Source organism: Ornithorhynchus anatinus, chromosome X1, assembly GCF_004115215.2.
Source record: "Ornithorhynchus anatinus isolate Pmale09 chromosome X1, mOrnAna1.pri.v4, whole genome shotgun sequence".
NCBI classification, from domain to species: Eukaryota; Metazoa; Chordata; class Mammalia; order Monotremata; family Ornithorhynchidae; genus Ornithorhynchus; species Ornithorhynchus anatinus.
Window position 1 is genome coordinate 9,410,270 of NC_041749.1, and position 18,667 is coordinate 9,428,936.

An 18,667-nucleotide genomic window follows, 5' to 3' on the forward strand; every position below is an offset into this window, starting at 1 on the left:
GTCAGGCACGAATCGCCAGCATAAGACAACAGTGACAAGTTGGGAAGCTCACTTCCTGGAATTTAATTTTACAGTAAACAGAATGTATTTCAATGACTCTTCCGCTGCCTCCCACTCTCTAACAGTCCTGAAGAAGTGTGCCCTGGAAGATAAAGCATGAGCCTGGGATCCAGAGGACTTGGGTTCTAATCCGGGCTCCACCACTTGCCTGCTGTTCGCCTTTAGGCAAGTCGTTTAACTCCTCTGTGCCTCTCTGTTACAACTTGCAACCAGAGTGTGAACAAATGATTCTGGCAATATATAAACAGCGACCAACTGAGCACTGAAAGGAAATGCCAAAATATTTCAAAGATGCCACATGGTCACCATCTTTAAGAAGAAGCGGGAGCTGTCCAAGAGTGCAAATTAGAGGGGTACCTCAATGGTTTCTGTTTTCGGGAAAGTGGTAGCCAGAATCTCTGTTGACAGGCTACTGAAAAATATATCACCTTAATAGCCCACCTAAATCACACTGTGACTTTAGACATGGAGCACAGTAGTTATGACTTCAAATCAACTAAAATTGCAGGCAGCCGCATCATGATGGTAACATTTATTAAGGATCTACTCTAGGTGCATATTTGTGTGCAAATTAAATTTTGGGTGCATATTTATTCATTTAGTCGGGTTTATTGAGTGTTTACTGTGTGCAGAACTGTACTAACCTTCGCTCTGCACAATTCAGCAACTAATAATAATAATAATAATGTTGGTATTTGTTAAGCACTTACTATGGGCCGAGCACTGGTCTAGGTGCTGGGGGTGATACAGGATAATCAGGTCGTCCCACGTGGGGCTCACAGTCTTCATCCCCATTTTACAGATGAGGTCACTGAGGCACCGGGAAGTGAAATGACTTGCCCACAGTCTCACTGTTGCCAAGCGGCAGAGCTGGGATTCGAACCTGTGACCTCTGACTCTCAAGACCTTGCTCTTTCCACTGAGCCATGCTGGTAGCAAGCCTCCCCCACTGGACCAGAGAATCCAGTCCAGTGTGAATTATCCGCCTATTTAGAAGCATCTGAGAGAAGACTGAAATAGCTTTGGAGTCATCTGTTTCCCACTCTAAACTCTCACTCGTTAAGGGCAGGGAGCCTGTCTGCCCACTCTGTTGTATTCTCCCAAACGCTTAGTATCATGCGCTGTACATAGTAAGCACTCGATAAAATACCAATGATAGGATGATTGATTCCAGGCTTCCCGCAGGAATAGCCTGGGTTCATTCGACTTCCCCCCACACTGCTTATCCGGCTAACAAGGGTTCCCTGTACTTTGCTTAGTCTTACCACATCTGAGGTTTCCCGAACACTCCATCTGCCTCAGGCACTCCTGCATTCTATATGAGGAATTAGATTTTCGGGGTTGACAACAATCTCTGCCTGCTTCAGAGAATGAGCCAGGGCTAGTATTGCAGAGATGGTAGATCTCCCCCAGCTAAGTAAATGCTCCTTGGATGAGCACTTGAAGCCACAAGACTAAACTTTTTTGGGTTTTTTTTGCAATGGTTATATTCTAAAGCTATCTAAATTATAAAGCTATAATAATAATGTTGGTATTGGTTAAGTGCTTACTATGTGCAGAACACGGTTCTATGCCCTGGGGTAGATACAGGGTAATCAGGTTGTCTTCATCCCCATTTTACAGATGAGGTGAGTGAGGCACCGAGAAGTGACGTGACTTGCCCACTGTCACACAGCTGACAAGTGGCAGAGCTGGAATTCAAATCTATGACCTCTGACTCTCAAGCCCGGGCTCTTTCACTGAGCTATCAATTAAGTACGTTCCCAGACTTCTTCCTTTATGAATGAGCTTTAAAGTCAACTTTCCCCCAGAGACTGGATCAGGTAATACGTTACAAGTTGATTTGAAGTAACCTCATTTCAAGAAACTTCCGGGGATTAAAATACCCAAATGGAAGAAAAAATCCACTGATTGAAAATAGAGGAGTTAGCAGCTAAAAAAGGGAAATATCACTACACTTGATTTCATTTTTTTCCAATAGTGTGAAAGTTTAGTTTTCCTTTTCATTCATTTCATTTTAGAACCAACCCATCATATTGGAAACAGTGGTGAAATCAAATATCGCTCTCTCCATTAGAGTGCACTCTCCTTGTGGGAAAGGGGACAGGTCACTTCTTTGTTCTGAATTTCCCAAGATTTTATTACACTTGTTGTTGCCTTATGCTGTCGAGTCACGTTTGACCCATTAGGGATGCCACAGACACATCTCTCCCAGAACACCCCACTTCCATCTGCTATCGTTCTGGTAGTTTCTCCATAGACTTTTCTTGGTCAATATTGGGAAGTGGTTTACCATTGCCTCCCTCGACGCAATAAATGAGTCTCTGCCCTTGACTGTCCACCGTGCCGCTGCTGCCCAGAATAGGGAAGTTTTGATTGGCAGTAGATTGCCTTCCACTGGCTAGCCATTGCCCAAGACAGGAATGGAATCTTTAGTACAGTACACTTAAATAATAATATTAATAATAATAATGATAATAGTATTTGTTAAGCGCTATGTGTAGTCAGTGTGCCCTGTCCCACGTGGCGCTCACGATCTCAAATCCCCATTTTAAAGATGAAGTAATTGCGGCACAGAGAAGTGAATTGACTTGCCCAAGGTCACATGGCAGACAAGTGGCTGAGCTAGGATTAGAACCTATGACCTTCTGACTCCAGGCCCTTGCTCTATCCACTATGATATGGTGCCATTTAACTTGCTAATACTACTTAAAAAAATAACAAAATCACTACCGACTGGATATCCTCAGTCATTATATTTCGTCAATGTTTTTATTTACCAACTTTCATTATGTAACTGTTCTTCCTTCCAGTGCCTGCTACAAGATATACCTTTACCTAATCAGGGCACGCCTAATCGGGAAACCCGCTTATTTGGAATGTCTCCCAAGGAATCAAATTAAGCCTAATTATACTTAATGGCAATGACTGCTGCTTAATTTGGTTGGTAATTCTGCTTAATTGGGGTGCCTTCAGGTGTCTAAGTGTTGTTCAACTAAGGATATTTGTGCATATCGGTATATCAATCCTGATTTTTATTATCTCTTCTAAAATTTTGATCAGATAAAACGATCCCTTTTTCACCAAGAGCAAAAAAATATTCCTAAACTGCTACGGGGAAAAAAAAAATCCATTTTATATTGATAACCTGCGAACTGTGATTTTTTCAAAGTAGGGGGGACAGGGAAAATATGAAATAAAAAAAAAATGGCAAAGGAATAGGGTGGAAGTTAAAATCCCTGAAAGAGCAGTCAAAGAAAATATAGTGTTATACGCTATGATCACCAAGGCTCATCTCTTTTTATTGGAAGTTTTGAAAGTTTTGGAAGCAAGATAGCAATGATTGAAATTATATTTTGTGGTATTAATCATTATATGTCAAACACTGTCCTAAATGCTGGGGTAGGTACAAGTTAATTAGGTCAGATAGAGTGCCTGTCCCACATGGGGTTCACAGACTAAGTAGGTGTGAGAACAGGTAATCAACCCCTATTTTTTTACAGTTGAAGAAATGGAGGCACAGAGAAGTCAAGTCACCTGCCCAAGGTCACACAGCAAGTAATTGGCAGAGCTGGGATTAGAACTCAGGTCCTCCGACTCCCAGGTCTGTGATCTTTCTGCTAGGCCATGCTGCTACTTCTGCTGCCTATGATTAACTGTAACTCAGTGATATCTTGATAAAGGAAAACAGCCCACCATTTTAAAATTCATCCTAAAATAGCAACTTTTCCAAGAAGTCGTCCCCTACTAAGCTCTCATTTATGCTGCCTGTCGTCACCTCTGCAATGTCATCGCACTTGGATAGTCACCCCATCTTGGCATTTATGCATTTATGGACATATCCTTATACTTTGCAGTTTCCTCTCATTACATTTTTTTTTTTCCAAAGTCCCTCTCCCCATCTATTCTGTAAGCACTTTGTGGGCAGTGATTATATCTACCAAATTTACTGTTCTGTATGTTCCAAAAACTTAGAGAAGCAGCATGGCTCAGTGGAAAGAGCTCGGGCTTGGGAGTCAGAGGTCATGGGTTTGAATCCAAACTATGCCCCTTGTCAGCTGTGTGACTGTGGGAAAGTCACTTCACTTCTCTGTGCCTCAGTCCCCCATCTGTAAAACGGGGATGAAGACTGTGACCTCACATGGAACAATCTGATTTCCGTGTATCTACCCCAGCGCTTAGAACAGTGCTCTGCACATAGTAAGTGCTTAACAAATGTTAACATCATCATTATTATTATTATTGATATGGTGCTCACCACATAGTAAGTCATCAATAAATACCACTGACTGATTGATTATTCTCTACAGATTCCTGTATAAACAATTTCTCATGTTCCAGAAATGCATTTTGTAATTTGCTGTCTATTTAAACCAACTGAGAAAATTAAAAAAAAAAAATTACTGAAAAACAAATGAATGAAAGCCCACTTTTATTACAATGTAAATAAAATCTAATATGCGTCCCAAGAAAGAGACTCTTTTAGAATAATCACTAATTTACACCCACTGTGACTCATTCTTTCTCAGTCTTCTGGAATTTGAACTAATGAGAAAGGAACTGGAATTGGGAAACTATTCTTTATTTTTTTTACCCATTTGCAAGGCAAAGACAGTGGAGTTCATGGCTGTCATATGAGTAGGACCGCAAACTTTATTGAGGTCACACTTCCTCAAAGGTGCCTTACCCGATAAACCCTCTTTTCTCTGACTTCCCCTTCCCTTCTGCATAGTCTATGCGCTTGGATGTACAATCTTTAGGCATTTGATATTTGCTCCACTCTCAGCCCCACAGCACTTACATATCTATAAATAATATATTATAAATTGTTTATTTTTTATTCATGTATGTCTCCCTTTCTAGACTGCAAGCTTGTTATAGGCAGGGAATGTCTCTACCAACTCTATTGTATTGACCTTTCCTAAGCTCTTAGTACAGTGCCCTTCACTCAGTGAGAAATCAATAAATGTCATCAACTGATAGTATCTTTTAGATTCAGAATGAGAGGAGGACTTTACAATTCTTAATTAATATCTCCTGTCCAATACTGCTTCCTCACTAACTTGAGCAAACCACTCTCTTCACTCTTTTTCAATCTTTTTTCCTTAATTTTTTTCTGCTTCTCTTCCTTACCTCTCTTTTCTGTCTCCCTCCTACATCCTTTCCTATACTTTCTCCTTTCATCTTTTTTCTGTTTTTCACTCCATCTTTCTATCCTTCCCTCTCTGCTTTCTTTTTTTCTCTCCCTTCCTCCCTGACCCTTCTATTTTTCTCTCCCTTCATTGATTCAAAACTTCTGGAGGAACCGAGAGTGGGAGAGAGTATCATCATCATCATCATCATCATTATTATTATTATTATTATCATTAAATTGTTGAGTTCTTACTACATGTCAAGCACTGTTCTAAAAACTAGGGTGGATTCAAGTTTAAGAGGTTGAATATAGTCCCTATCACACATGGGGCTCATAGTCTAAGTATGAGGAAAAACAGGTATTTGATCCCCAGTTGACTGAAGAGGAAACAAAGACACCTAGAAGTGAAGTAACTTTCCCAAGTTCACACAGCGAGCAATTGGCAGAGCAGGGAATAACAATAATAATAATAATAATGATAATGTTGGTATTTGTTAAGCACTTACTAAGTGCAGAGCACTGTTCTAAGAGCTGGGGTAGACACAGGGGAATCAGGTTGTCCCATGTGGGCTCACAGTTAATCCCCATTTTACAGATGAGGGAACTGAGCCACAGAGAGGTTAAATGACTTGCCCACAGTCACACAGCTGAAAAGTGGCAGAGGAGGGATTTGAACCCATAACCTCTGACTCCCAAGCCAGGGCTCTTTCCACTGAGCCACGCTAAGTCCTCTGGTTCCCTAGACCATTCTCTGTTCAGTAGGCCAAAATGGTAGAAAATAACTTAAAATTTCTTTTTTCCACCCCCTCAGTTAATAGATCTAGAGTATTTGGAGGGTTTTTAGACTGGGTGGCAGATAAATTTCCATTACTTTCCTGTCTGTGGAGCATGAACTGTTAGGGCAGTGAAAATATGGGACACAGGGTCGCTGCGTCTGTAGTCTTAATTTCGAGAATTCAGGAGGCCTGTTGGGATGTGAACGATGCAAAATGAAAAGTTAAAAAAAAAAAATCAGACTCACACATCAAGCTATTCTACAGTTTGTTGCCAAATGCTGTCCCAGGATCCAATTCAGTGCTCAAAGAGCATCTTCTTTCAATTTTTCTAACCACTTTCCCTTAAACTCCTGCTGGGATGCAGGCTGTTTGTGAAGTAACTTGACAGACAAATTGAGAACAAATCTCAACTCGCGAGACTCTGCCTCAGACCTCATGTTGGTAGTAATTTCCGGCTTTCAGAGGAAGGTGATTGACTGGTTGATGATGGATTGATTGATAGGTGAGGGTTCCTAAACAGGGTTTCCTCAACTTCCCCAACACATCTGTTGTCAAATCTCAGTGCTAGGAGCTGAGGTGACTTCAAAAGAAGAAAGAGTTGTAAAATAATATAATTGTGTGTAATCAAGATTTGGCTCTTTAGACATATTCATTCATTCAATCATAGTTAATGAGCACTTACTGTGTGCAGAGCACTGTACTAAGCACTTGGGAAGTACAATTCAGCAACAAATAGAGAAAATCCCTGCCCACAATGTGCTGCTAGCGAAGCAGTGTGGCTCAGTGGAAAGAGCCCAGGCTTGGGAGTCATAGGTCATGGGTTCTAATCCCAGCTCTGCCGCTTGTCAGCTGTTTCAATTTGGGCAAGTCACTTAACTTCTCTGTGCCTCAGTTACCTCATCTGTAAAATAGGGATTAAGACTGTGAGCCCCACGTGGGACAAACGAGTTCCTCAAGGGTCAGTTCTTGGCCCTCTCTGTTCTCCATTTACACTCACTCCCTCGGTGAACTCATTCGCTCTCACGGCTTTGACTACCATCTCTATGCAGATGACACGCAGATCTACATCTTCGCCCTTGTCCTCTCCCCCTCCCTTCAGGCTCTCATCTCCTCCTGCCTCCAGGATGTCTCCACCTGGATGTCGGCCCGTCACCTAAAACTCAACATGAGCAAGACTGAGCTCCTCATCTTCCCTCCCGAACCAGGTCCTCTCCCAGACTTCCCTATCACCGTGGATGGCACGACCGTCCTTCCCGTCTCTCAGGCCGCAATCTCGGTGTCATCCTTGACTCGTGTCTCTCTCGTTCACCCCACACATCCTATCCGTTACCGAGACCTGCCGGTTTCACTTTTACAATATCGCCAAGATCCGTCCTTTCTCTCCACCCAAACGGCTACCTTACTGCTACGGGCCCTCGTTATATCCCGGCTAGACTACTGTGTCAGCCTTCTCTCTGACCTCCCTTCCTCCTCTCTCGCCCCGCTCCGGTTTATTCTTCACTCCGCTGCCCGGCTCATCTTCCTGCAGAAACGATCTGGGCATGTCACTCCCCTTCTTAAACAACTCCAGTGGTTGCCTATCGACCTCCGCTCCAAACAAAACCTCCTCACTCTAGGCTTCGAGGCTCTACATCACCTTGCCCCTTCCTACCTCTCCTCCCTTCTCTCTTTCTACTGCCCACCCTGCATGCTCCGTCCTCTGCCCCCCACATCCTCACCATCCCCCGGTCTCGCCTATCCTGCCGTCGACCCCTGGGCCACGTCCTCCCGCAGTCCTGGAAAGCCCTCCCTCCTCACCTCAGACAATCTAATTCTCTTCCCCTCTTCAAACCCTTCCCTCTCCTCCTCCCCCTCTCCCATCCCACCCCCTCAGCACTGTACTCTTCCGCTCGACTGTATACATCTTTACCACCCTATTTATTTGGTTTATTTTGTTTAATGAGATGTACATCACCCTGATTCTATTTAGTTGTCATTGTTTTTATGAGATGTTCTTCCCCTTGACTCTATTTAGTTCCATTGTTCTTGTCTGCCTGTCTCTCCTGATTAGACTGTAAGCCCCTCAAATGGCAGGGACTGTCTCTATCTGTTGCCGACTTGTTCATTCCAAGCGCTTAGTACAGTGCTCTGCACATAGTAAGTGCTCAATAAATACTATTGAATGAATGAATGAACCTTGTATACCTCAGGGCTTAGAACAGTGCTTCCCACATAGTAAGAGCTTAACAAACATCATCATTATCTCCTCACAAAGGACTCAATAGTTAGCAAACTGCCAAAAATATGGTCCCTAAATTTAATTTAAAGTATATACGTAATGTACATCACAGGAAAAAGTGCAATTTTCATTATACAAATATATAGCTGTGTCCTGGATCAAAGTTCTACCTCAGTATTACTTGGGTGTGTGCCATAAAACAGAGCTTTGCTCAATTTCCTCTTCTTCTGCCATTACTTTAGGTGACTGTACTATCTAGGGTTCAGGGGACCTAGGTTCTCAACACAGCTCTGCCCCTTGTCTGCTGTGTGCCCTTGGGAGAGTCAATTGACATTTCTGGGCTTCAGTTTCCTCATCTGTAAAATGAGGATTAAATTCTAGTCCTAAAGTAATAATAACAATAATTGTGGAATTTGTTGAGTGCTTACTATATGCCCGACACTATTCTAAGTGCTGGGATACGTATAAAATAATCAGGTTGGGCACAGCCCCTGTCCCATGTGGGGATCACAGTATTAATCCCCATTTTACCAATGAGGGAACTGAGGCACAGAGAAGTGAAGTGAGTTGTTCAAGGTCACACGTGAGACAAGTGGCAGAGCTGGGCTTAGAAGCCAGGTCCTTCTGACTCCCAGGCCTGTGATCCAGGCCGCTTCTCTAGACTGTGAGCCACATGCGGGAGAGGGACTGTGTCCAACTTGATTGTATCTGTATCTGCTCCAGGGCTTAGAATAGTGCATAGCACATAAAAAGTGCTTAACGAGCATCATTAAACCAAAAAAAGAAAAAAGAATGATAGAAGTATATGGAAGGGAGAGTAAGGCCTTTCTAAGATGGCCTCTCTCAGATCTCACACCTCAGATCACAGGGGTCGATCTCCAAGGCCATATTAATTAGAAGGCATGCAGCTAGATTTAAGTTTCAGAAAGGTCCCTAACATGAACAGAGAGCCCAGCCTCCAGAAAAGTCAAGAAGAAAACCATTAGAGAGCCATTTTCCAACCACCATGGTGACAGTGATGCAGCAGTAGAGAGGAAGAAGCTGACAAGGAAAAAAAAAGAGGAAGAAGTTGAAGAGGTAGAGAAGACAGATTAGACTTTTTATAGGTTCTATGTGGGATTTGTTGACAAGGAGGGAATGACATGTTCCACGTGGGTTCAGCAATTCCCTGGCTCAGTTCTCACCACTCGGCCAACATGGCCGCAGGCCACGCAACCGATATGGCTCTCGGGTGGATCTCGGGTTGGCCTCAGCCTCCTCTGGTGATCTGTACCATGCTGTCACCGCTTCCGTTGTTGCATCAGCCAGTAGTTGCTGCATCAGCCGGAATTGAGTGGGCGGGATGGTTTTTTGGAGCATAACCCCTGGCCCTTGGAAACTGCCGGTGGTAGTTCTAACACGGTCCCTGGAGACCGGTGGTGGTTGCAATTGTGGTTCTGACAAAGACCATGACAACTAGCTGTCCTGGAATGTTCTCCCTCCTCCCCTCCACCAAACTCACTCTCTTCCACTCTTCAAAGCCCTACTGAGAGCTCACCTCCTCCAAGAGGCCTTCCCAGACTGAGCTTCCTCTTCTCCCTCTGCTGCCTCTCTGCCCCACCCTTCACCTCCCCTCAGCTAAGTGCCCTTTCCCTCTGTTCCTCTCCCTCTCCCTTCCCATCTCCTCAACACTGTGCTCGTCCGCTCATTTGTATATATTTTTATTCCCCTATTTATTTTGTTAATGAGGTGTACATCCCCTTAATTCTATTTATTGCTATTGTTTTTGTCTGTCTGTCTCCCCCGATTAGACTGTGAGCCTGTCATTGGGCAGGGACTGTCTCTATCTGTTGCCAAATTGTATATTCCAAGCCCTTAGTACAGTGCTCTGCACATAGTAAGCACTCAGTAAATACTATTGAATGAATGAATGAACAAGCGGTGTGGGTGAGACTCCATTCCTTGTTCCTCTTTTCCCCTTTCCACTGCTCTGTTTTCCTTTCACCATCTCGTCTCTCTAATAATAATAATGAGGGTATTTGTTAAGTGCTTACTATGTGCTGAGCACTGTTCTAGGCACTAGGGTAAGTACAAGGTAATCAGGTTGTCCCACGTGTGGCTCACAGGCTCAATCCCCATTTTATAGATGAGGTAACTGAGGCACAGAGAAGTTAAGTGATTTGCCCAAGGTGACACAACAGACAGGTGGCGGGGCCAGGATTAGAACCCATAACCTCTGACTTCCAAGCCCGTGCTCTTGCCACTAGGCCATGCTGCTTCTCTACTATTTTCTCCTCTGTTCCTTCCCACTCCGTATTTCCTTGTCACCTTTTCTTCTCCCTATTTTTTCTCCTCTATTCCCTCCCTCTGTGTATTTCCCTTTCTCTGCCCATTTCTCTTCTTTGTTCCACATTCATCTTCTCCCCCACACACGATTTAAGCCCCATCATCATCATCACTCCCCTACAGACTGAAAGCTCTTTGTGGGCCAGGAATGTGTCTGCTTACTGCTATGTTGTACTCTCCCAAGATCTTAGTGCAGTGCTCTGCACACAGTAAGCACTCTACAGACAGTAAGTGCTCAGTAGATACAACTGAATGAATGGAGGAATGAATGAATCTGAAATTTTACTGTCTTTTAGGTGTAAAACATCCAAACACTATGTAACCTTTCCTTATAGGTCATAACGCTCTCAAGCTTCTGCATATTTTGCTTAAGTTTCTCAAAATGTTGCAAGATGAAAAATATCAATTAAAATGGCATTATATTTTATCTATCACAAGACTTGGTGTTTACCAAATTCCATTATCAATGTTTCTGTGCTTTTTGAAATTATTGTAATAAAAATTACCTCCTAAGTCCCGCATGCTACGCACCAATCCATATACATCAACATATGTGCTAAATTTAAAAGAAAGTGCTGACATACTTCACACTGAATGATCATCTTTTTTTTTCTTTTTAAAGAGTTGAGCAGTCATATATTTATGCTTGCCTGAATTAAAGTCAGTGGCTTTAAGCCAGTTTTTCAAAATTTTGTGTTCTTTCATGTCTTAAGTGTGGACTCAGTATAGTCTTAAGTGTAGAAACAGACTATTTCACGAAGAAATGAAGACTCAAGTATGTCATGTTACCTTTCCTTAATCCAAGAATCAGAAGTAAATCAGAAATAAATAGTTAATAAATAAAATAGACTATCACTTCCTTTTTCCTTAGCACTGTGGGTGATCATTTCCTTTTTCCTTAGCATTGCAGAGACCCAAGTTTTAAGGTGCTTGATCATTAGGGCAGCTGAGATAGAACTAGTTCTGGCTGAAAAATGTTACACCGCAATATTCACATGCAGGACAACAACCCATAGCCAAATAGGATCTAATAATAGGACACAACATGACTCTAATGTTAGGTAAGAGGAGTACTCCTTTACCTACAAATATTATACATTTAAAATGAAGCTAAAATGATTTTAAGGTCCTTTTTTCTTTCTTTCCTCCTTTTTTTTTCCCAATTCCCTCTATCTTCTCCAAGCCTCACCCTCCTCATAAACCCATAGCAGACATTTTTGGTTTCATAAAATAGACGTCATATTTGTGCATATTTTTTCTTTTGTTTTTTATGTATATCAATGTATACATTTCTAGAAATATATACTGCTGCTTCTTTCTACTTCTCCATGGGGGTCTCGATTTTTATGTTGAATAAAAAGGCCTTTATTTAATAGGCACCAAAAGAAAATGAATAGAGCTAGCTGTGCCTGTAATTTGCTTTATCATAATTACAAACTGCATATAGAAAGACATCAAGGTTATAATCTGCTGTCAATATAACTAATGCATATTTGAAAAATGAAAAACCCTGCTCACTGAAGTAAAATGCTTTAAAAATGCTACATTTCTCTAAATTACATTTTATTAATATTTATTTGGGTCAAAATGAATTATTTCTGTTAAATGAAAGGCTTTTTTCCTATTAATTCACATATTGTATGATGCAGAAAAGTAGTAAAGAATTCATCCTCTTCCAAATTTTGTTCCTAATAGAAAACTCCTTTTCACCTACCACAGATGCGAGACCTCTTTGATTAGGATCGACACAAGTGATACCAAACTTTGTGAGCATAATTTTGATATTACTTTAAAAAATATTGCAGGTCATGAAAGGCAAATTAAAACCAACAACTCCTAAAGAAAACGAATAGTTTTGCATGCATTCGAAGTATGACTATATATAGAAACCGCTCCATCCTGAGTAGTTGGAATTTTCAAGAACAACTTTGATAAATAATGCAATAGGACAACAAAGAGATAACAAAGCCATGAAAAGCAGCATAAGGCAAGCATTTTTCAAAGAAAAACATTGCTTCCAAGCAAAATGTAGTCAGATTAAGATTGTTGTCCCAAGAATCTTGGGACAACTGCGTCTATCTGTGAGCTAAAAAGAAGTTAAAAAATCCAAGATTGGCTTCTTTTCCAAAGAAACGTGAAGCAGACCTAGTGGATAAATCTTAAGATTGGGATTAAAGGTTCTAGTCCCAGCTCTGCCATGTGTCTGCTGTGTGATCTTGAGCAAGTCACTTCACTTCTCTGTGCCTCAGTTACCTCAGCTATAGAATGGGGATTAAGACTGTGATCCCCATGGTCTTTGTCCAAGCTGAATACCTTGTCTGTACTCCAGAGTTTAGAACAGTACCTAGTACATAGTAAGCGCTTAACAAATGCCATTAAAAGCATTAAAGAACAAAACAAAAACACTGTTCTACATTCTAGAATACAGTTTGGACCTTAATTTTGATGGCTGTGTGTTTCAAAATCTTGACGTTTATTATTTTAAAGATGTTATCATTGAATTCCAGATGTTGACTATTTCAAACATGGAGACAGAGGTCAGAATAAAAACAAACCTTTTCAGGATCTGTGGTTGTAATGACCCACACACAATGGGCATTGTCTTCATACTGTACTGGATAATTAGGTGATGTGATGATTCCACTTGGTCCCCGCAGGTTGGAACCACATGTTCTAGCTAGAAATGTACAGAAACAAGAGTGAGGTCAAATTCTAAAATGCCTCGGAACAAGAGACACTTTTCTTCTTACTCTATTGCTCTCTTCTAAGTGCTTAGTACAGTGTCCTCCACACAGTAAGTACCCAGGAAATACCTTCATTTGACCGACTACAGAATGGAGCCTTTGGAAAGGAACCAATAGGTCAGTCGAATGACCCACAGACTGAATTTGCCGCTATTAACTCATTGCTTTCATATCTGTACAGTCAGCCCTTTATACAGTAAAGAAGCAGCATGACCTAGTGGCAAGAGCACGGGCCTGGGAGTCAGAAGGACCTGAGTTCTAATCCTGGGTTCGCCACTTCTCTGCTGAATAACCTCGGACAAGTCTCTTCACTTGTCTGTGCCTCGGTTACCTTATCTGCAAAATGGGATTAAAGACTGTGATCCCCATATGGGACATGAACCATGTCCAATCTGATTACCTTCTATCTACCCCAGACCTTAGAACAGTGCCTGACACATAGTCAGTGCTTAACAAAAACCACAATTATCATTGTTATTATTATTAAATCCAGCTAATTCAGTGGTCCAAGAACTGGACCCCGGGGGAATCCTTCCCTTCACTTTGGGTTGATTTGAAAGGTTGTTTTTTTTTTTTTAAATCCTTTTTTTTTTTTTTTTTGTATTTACTATATGTCAGGCACTGTAATAATGTTGGTATTTGTTAAGTGCTTACTATGTGCAGAGCACTGCTCTAAGCGCTGGGGTAGATACAGGGTAATGAGGTTGTCCCACTTGAGGATCACAGTCTTAATCTCCATTTTACAGATGAGGTAACTAAGGCACAGAGAAGTGAAGTGACTTGCCCACAGTCACGATTTGACAAGTGGCAGAGCTGGGTTTCAAACCCATGACCCCTGACTCCTAAGGCCATTCTCTTTCCACTGAGCCATGCTGTACTAAGCGCTTATAATGACTGTGGAATTTTTTAAGCACTTATTGTGTGCCAGTCGGTGTCCTCAACGCTGGGTTACAAGCTGATAGGTCCCTGTCCCATATGGGGCTCACAGTCTCAATCCCCATTTTCCATTTGAGATAACTGAAACACAGAGAAGTAAATTGACTTGTCCAAGGTTGCACAGCAGATAAGTGGCAGACCTGGAATTAGCAGCCATGTCCTTATGACTCCCAGACCTGTGCTCTAGCCACTATGCTATGCTGTCTCTTATGAGGGAGGGGTGAATAATGGGGGCAAATATCAGTCAGCCCCTGTTTTGAACATTTGTTCTTTATGCAGTATGCAGTAGGGCAGAAACACTTCAACCATTAACCTTTACACTGTAATCTTGTTGGTGCAGGGAGCTTGTCTACCAACTCTGTTACATTGTATTCTCACAAATATTTGTTAAGCGCTTACTACGTGCAAAGTACTGTACTAAGTGCTGGGGGGATAGAAGGTGATCAGGTTGTTCCACGTGGGACTTAATCCCCATTTTACAGATGAGGTAACTGAGGCACAGAAAATTGAAGTGACTTGCCCAAAGTCACACAGCTGGCAAGCGGCAGAGCTGGATTAGAACCCATAACCTCTGACTCCCAAGCCCGGGCTCTTGCCACTGAGCCACGCTGTAAACACTCAATAAATATGATTGAATATTAGTAGGGTTGGGATGTCAGAGGCAAGGAAGAATAAAGAATAAACCAGCTCCTGATATTCCAATTTGGTATTACCCATCAATCCCACTCTGGAGACAAGTCCACTCCTGACCTGAAAATCAACTCTTTTAGGTTATGAAATACTTTTCTCATATATGGGATGGCAGATTCACTCTTTTGAAATTTGAAACCCAGATATGAACAATTCTTTTGAAACTTGAAAACCAGATTTGAGCAATGTTAGAAGAAGCGGAACCAGTTTTGCAAATAATAAAAGGGGAAAAATACCAAGAAGCTGAAATGGAGATCTTAAAGTAGAAACAATTTAGTGTGCTGCAGGAAGTTTGATTCATTAGATGTATTAGCCTTTTCAATTCTATCACTACCTCTTTTTTAAAACCAAGATTATAAATCAAGATTATAAGAACAGATAACCACAAAATATAAATTCATTCACCTGACAGAGGACAAGAAAGAGTGAGAAAATGTTCCAAATGAACCTGTTATTTCCATTACTATTGCATAGTAATTAATTTCTTTTTAAAAAGTGCTAGGATACTAGATGAGCCTGCTAAATCAATAAATTAATCAATGTAATCTATTGAGCCCTTACTATATGCAGAGCTCTCCGGGAGTGTACAATACAACATTATTAGCGGACACATTCTGTGACCACAATGAAACATTATAAACTTCTTGGATGGTCAAAATTCTAAAAGTTGCATTTCCCTTTAATCATGTTGTTTCTATGTAAGAAAAAACTAGCACCGTTCCATACTTTTCAAACTAATTTCCTATTTTCTGAGTAGGCTTTTTGTTTCATATTTAATACAAACTAGTTGTGATAAAAACAGTTATATTCATATTTTTATCAGTTTTGACAATAAAAATCACAATAGGTTCTAGTAAGAATATTAAAGGTGACCTCTGGCAATGAAACCAGCACAATTCTGTAGTTTTCCATTAAACTCTCTGAATCACTTCTCAAGTGTTCATGTTGAAAACAACCCCAAAGAAAATAGTTGTAAGGATCCTTGATCACTGGAGTAAGAGCCTGATCTTTTTTTTTTTTTCTCTTTATTCAACAATTTCATTTTTCAAAGGAATCTGTATTGGCTGGATTCTATTACAATGTGAAATTCTCAAAATCATTTTATTCTTTCCCATATTTTAACACAGATGTCCTGCAGTAAGTCTGCCTGTCCATTTTTAAAAAGAGAAAATAGTTCTGCTTCCCACATAATTTGAAATCTTCATGGGATGATCAACTTCATTGTTCTATTCATTCATTCATTTGTATTTATTGAGCGCTTACTTTGTGCAGAGCACTGTACTAAGCACTTGGAATGCATTTTAAGGGTCCTTAACTTTGAAATGTCATGGTCTAGTGCACCTAGAAGAGGATTATAAATCGGGAGAGCTGGGTTCTAATCCAGACTTCTCTACTAGCCAGCCATATGACCTTCAGAAGTCTCTTCTCTGTGGCTCGGCTTCCTCATCTGAAACATGGGGATTAAATAACAGTCATCCCTCCCCTTTAGACTGTGAGCCCCGCGTAGAATGGGGTCTATATCTGATCTGATTGTTTTCTTTCTACATCTAAGTGCTTAGGAAAATGCTTAGTGCAATTAGTATTGTCATTTGGTTTGGGGAAAAATAACACATTTAGCAAGGAATCTCAAATGACTTACCCCGGCAGATGGGTGAATGGTCACTCCAGGCAGCCAGTGTGTCCGTGACTCTCTGACAAGTGATGCTTTTGGATCCCTGGAGCACATAATTATCCTCACAGGAGAACTGCACACTCGCACCAACCCTAGTGCGAACAAGACACAAAGCAACACCCACCCATTGTGTGAGAGAAGGAGCCCAAAATCCTCCAACGTATTACTTGTCATTACTTGTTATGAGTCCAAACCACAGCGAAATACTGATGATGGAATTAAGAAAGTGAAGTTGCAAATTGTTCATTTTAGAAAAAGTGTTGCCCTTTCTATGGAAAAATTGGGAGCTGCTGAGTTAGGGAGGCTAAAATGTTTCAGATTTTATTTTTATTATCCCTAAGCATAAAAAGTCTATCTTTATCCTATCACGCTATGCACTGCAATCACAGTAAAATGAATAAATGTATATATCTATGTCTCTGCTTATAGTAGATGTAGCTATAGATATGGGTTCAGATAGTACAGGATTGAGTTACTATCTGGAGTAGGTTATAGTTTAATTCAAAAATTGTTAGTGAACTAATACATCTTTTCGACTTCTCCATGCCTCAGTCACCTCATCTGTAAAATATAAATGAGACTGTGAGCCCCATGTGGGACAGAGACTATGTGGGACAGGGACTATGTCCAACCTAATCTGCTTGGATCCACCCCAGTGCTTAATGCAGTGCCTGGCATATAGTAAGGACTTAACAAATACCAGAGTTATTATTACTATTATCGTCTCTTGCCATTCTAGGACATTAGTTCCATAAATCACTCAATCATTGTTAATCTACGTGTCAAATCAGAATGAATACAGACCAAAGTTAAATGTCAGAAATATTCAAATAAGTTCATTAAACCTGTGACATTAAGATGGGTAGTTTTCATGTTTTGATCCGAACTAGTGTCCCAATACCTACCTTCCCCAGTCCTTTGTAAAGCGTTAACAGATTTAAAGCTACTTCCAAAGAGAGTTTCTCTCTTGTACTCTCCCAAGGGCTTAGGAAAGTCCTCTGCACACAGTAAATCCTCCCAAAATACCATTGATTGATTAATGGAAAATAAATGTTATACAAGGTACTTAATAACAAAAAATAGGCCTTGTTAAATGCATAATCTCCATCCCTAGAGCATCAAAGTCATTTACACCCTTCTTAAATTTGGAATGATTGTGCTTTCACACCAACTGTTGACAATAATAGTATTTAAGGTGCTTACTATGTGTCAAGCACTGTACTAAACACAGGGCTTGATTTAAGATATAAGATAATCAGGTTGGTTATAGTTCCTGTCCCATTTGAGGCTCATAGTCTAATTCCCAAATCTACAGCTCATATAAAAGTGATAATGCAATATTTTATATTTGTGGGTGTTGGGGGGGTTTTTTTGCATTTTTATTTCAGAGGCGCTTGTGTGTGTTTGTGTTAAGGTCACTGCTTGAAAATGGAAAGTTGGCTCTTCCTAGTTTTACATTGACAGTTTTTAAATCAATTCAAACTTTCTTTTCTGAAAATGAAAGTTTCTTCAACACCTGTGCTAAAGTAGAATCATATATATACTCCTATTATTTCTGTAGTCATATATCTTGGCATAACTACAGAAATAATAGTTGGAAACCTATGACAGTACCATTAAAATCACATAAATATCAGCAGAGTTGCTCCAATATTTGTGATGTATACACCAGTGTCCTTCAAGTTTAATCATTTTCAAATATCTGTTCTCTTTCCTACCTAACCTGTAAGCTGCTTGGACTGTGTCTGACCTTATCATCTTCTATCTTCCCTCTTGCTTGTGATCATGATGATGATTATGGTATTTGTTAAGTGACAACTGTGTGCCAGGAATTGTACTAAACGCTGGGATGGGTACAAGCAAATAGGGTTGGACACAGTCCCCATCAAACGTGGGGCTCACAGTCTCAAATCCCCATTTTACAGATGAGGTAACTGAGGCAAGAGAAGTGAAGTGACTTGCCCCAGGGTCACACAGCAAACAAGTGGAAGAGCTGGCACTAGAAACCAGGTCCTTCTTACTCTAAGGTCTGTGCTCTATCCACTGGGCCATGATAGGGCCTGCATATACTAATTACTTAAAAATATCACAATTATTAAATGAGGCATTTTT

At 40.9% G+C, this 18,667-nt stretch overlaps 1 protein-coding gene across 1 annotated transcript in view; it reads right to left on the reverse strand.

Moving 5' to 3' along the window:
- Nucleotides 1–18,667, reverse strand: part of CSMD1 (CUB and Sushi multiple domains 1) — a 1,410,881-nt gene that overhangs the window by 401,719 nt on the left and 990,495 nt on the right. The window contains exons 10-11 of the mRNA XM_029051790.2: nt 16,523–16,647; nt 13,069–13,190 (exon numbers count right to left, since the gene is read on the reverse strand). Of these exons, the coding sequence (XP_028907623.1) occupies nt 13,069–13,190; nt 16,523–16,647 (247 nt within the window). The remainder of the gene's footprint in view (nt 1–13,068; nt 13,191–16,522; nt 16,648–18,667) is intronic.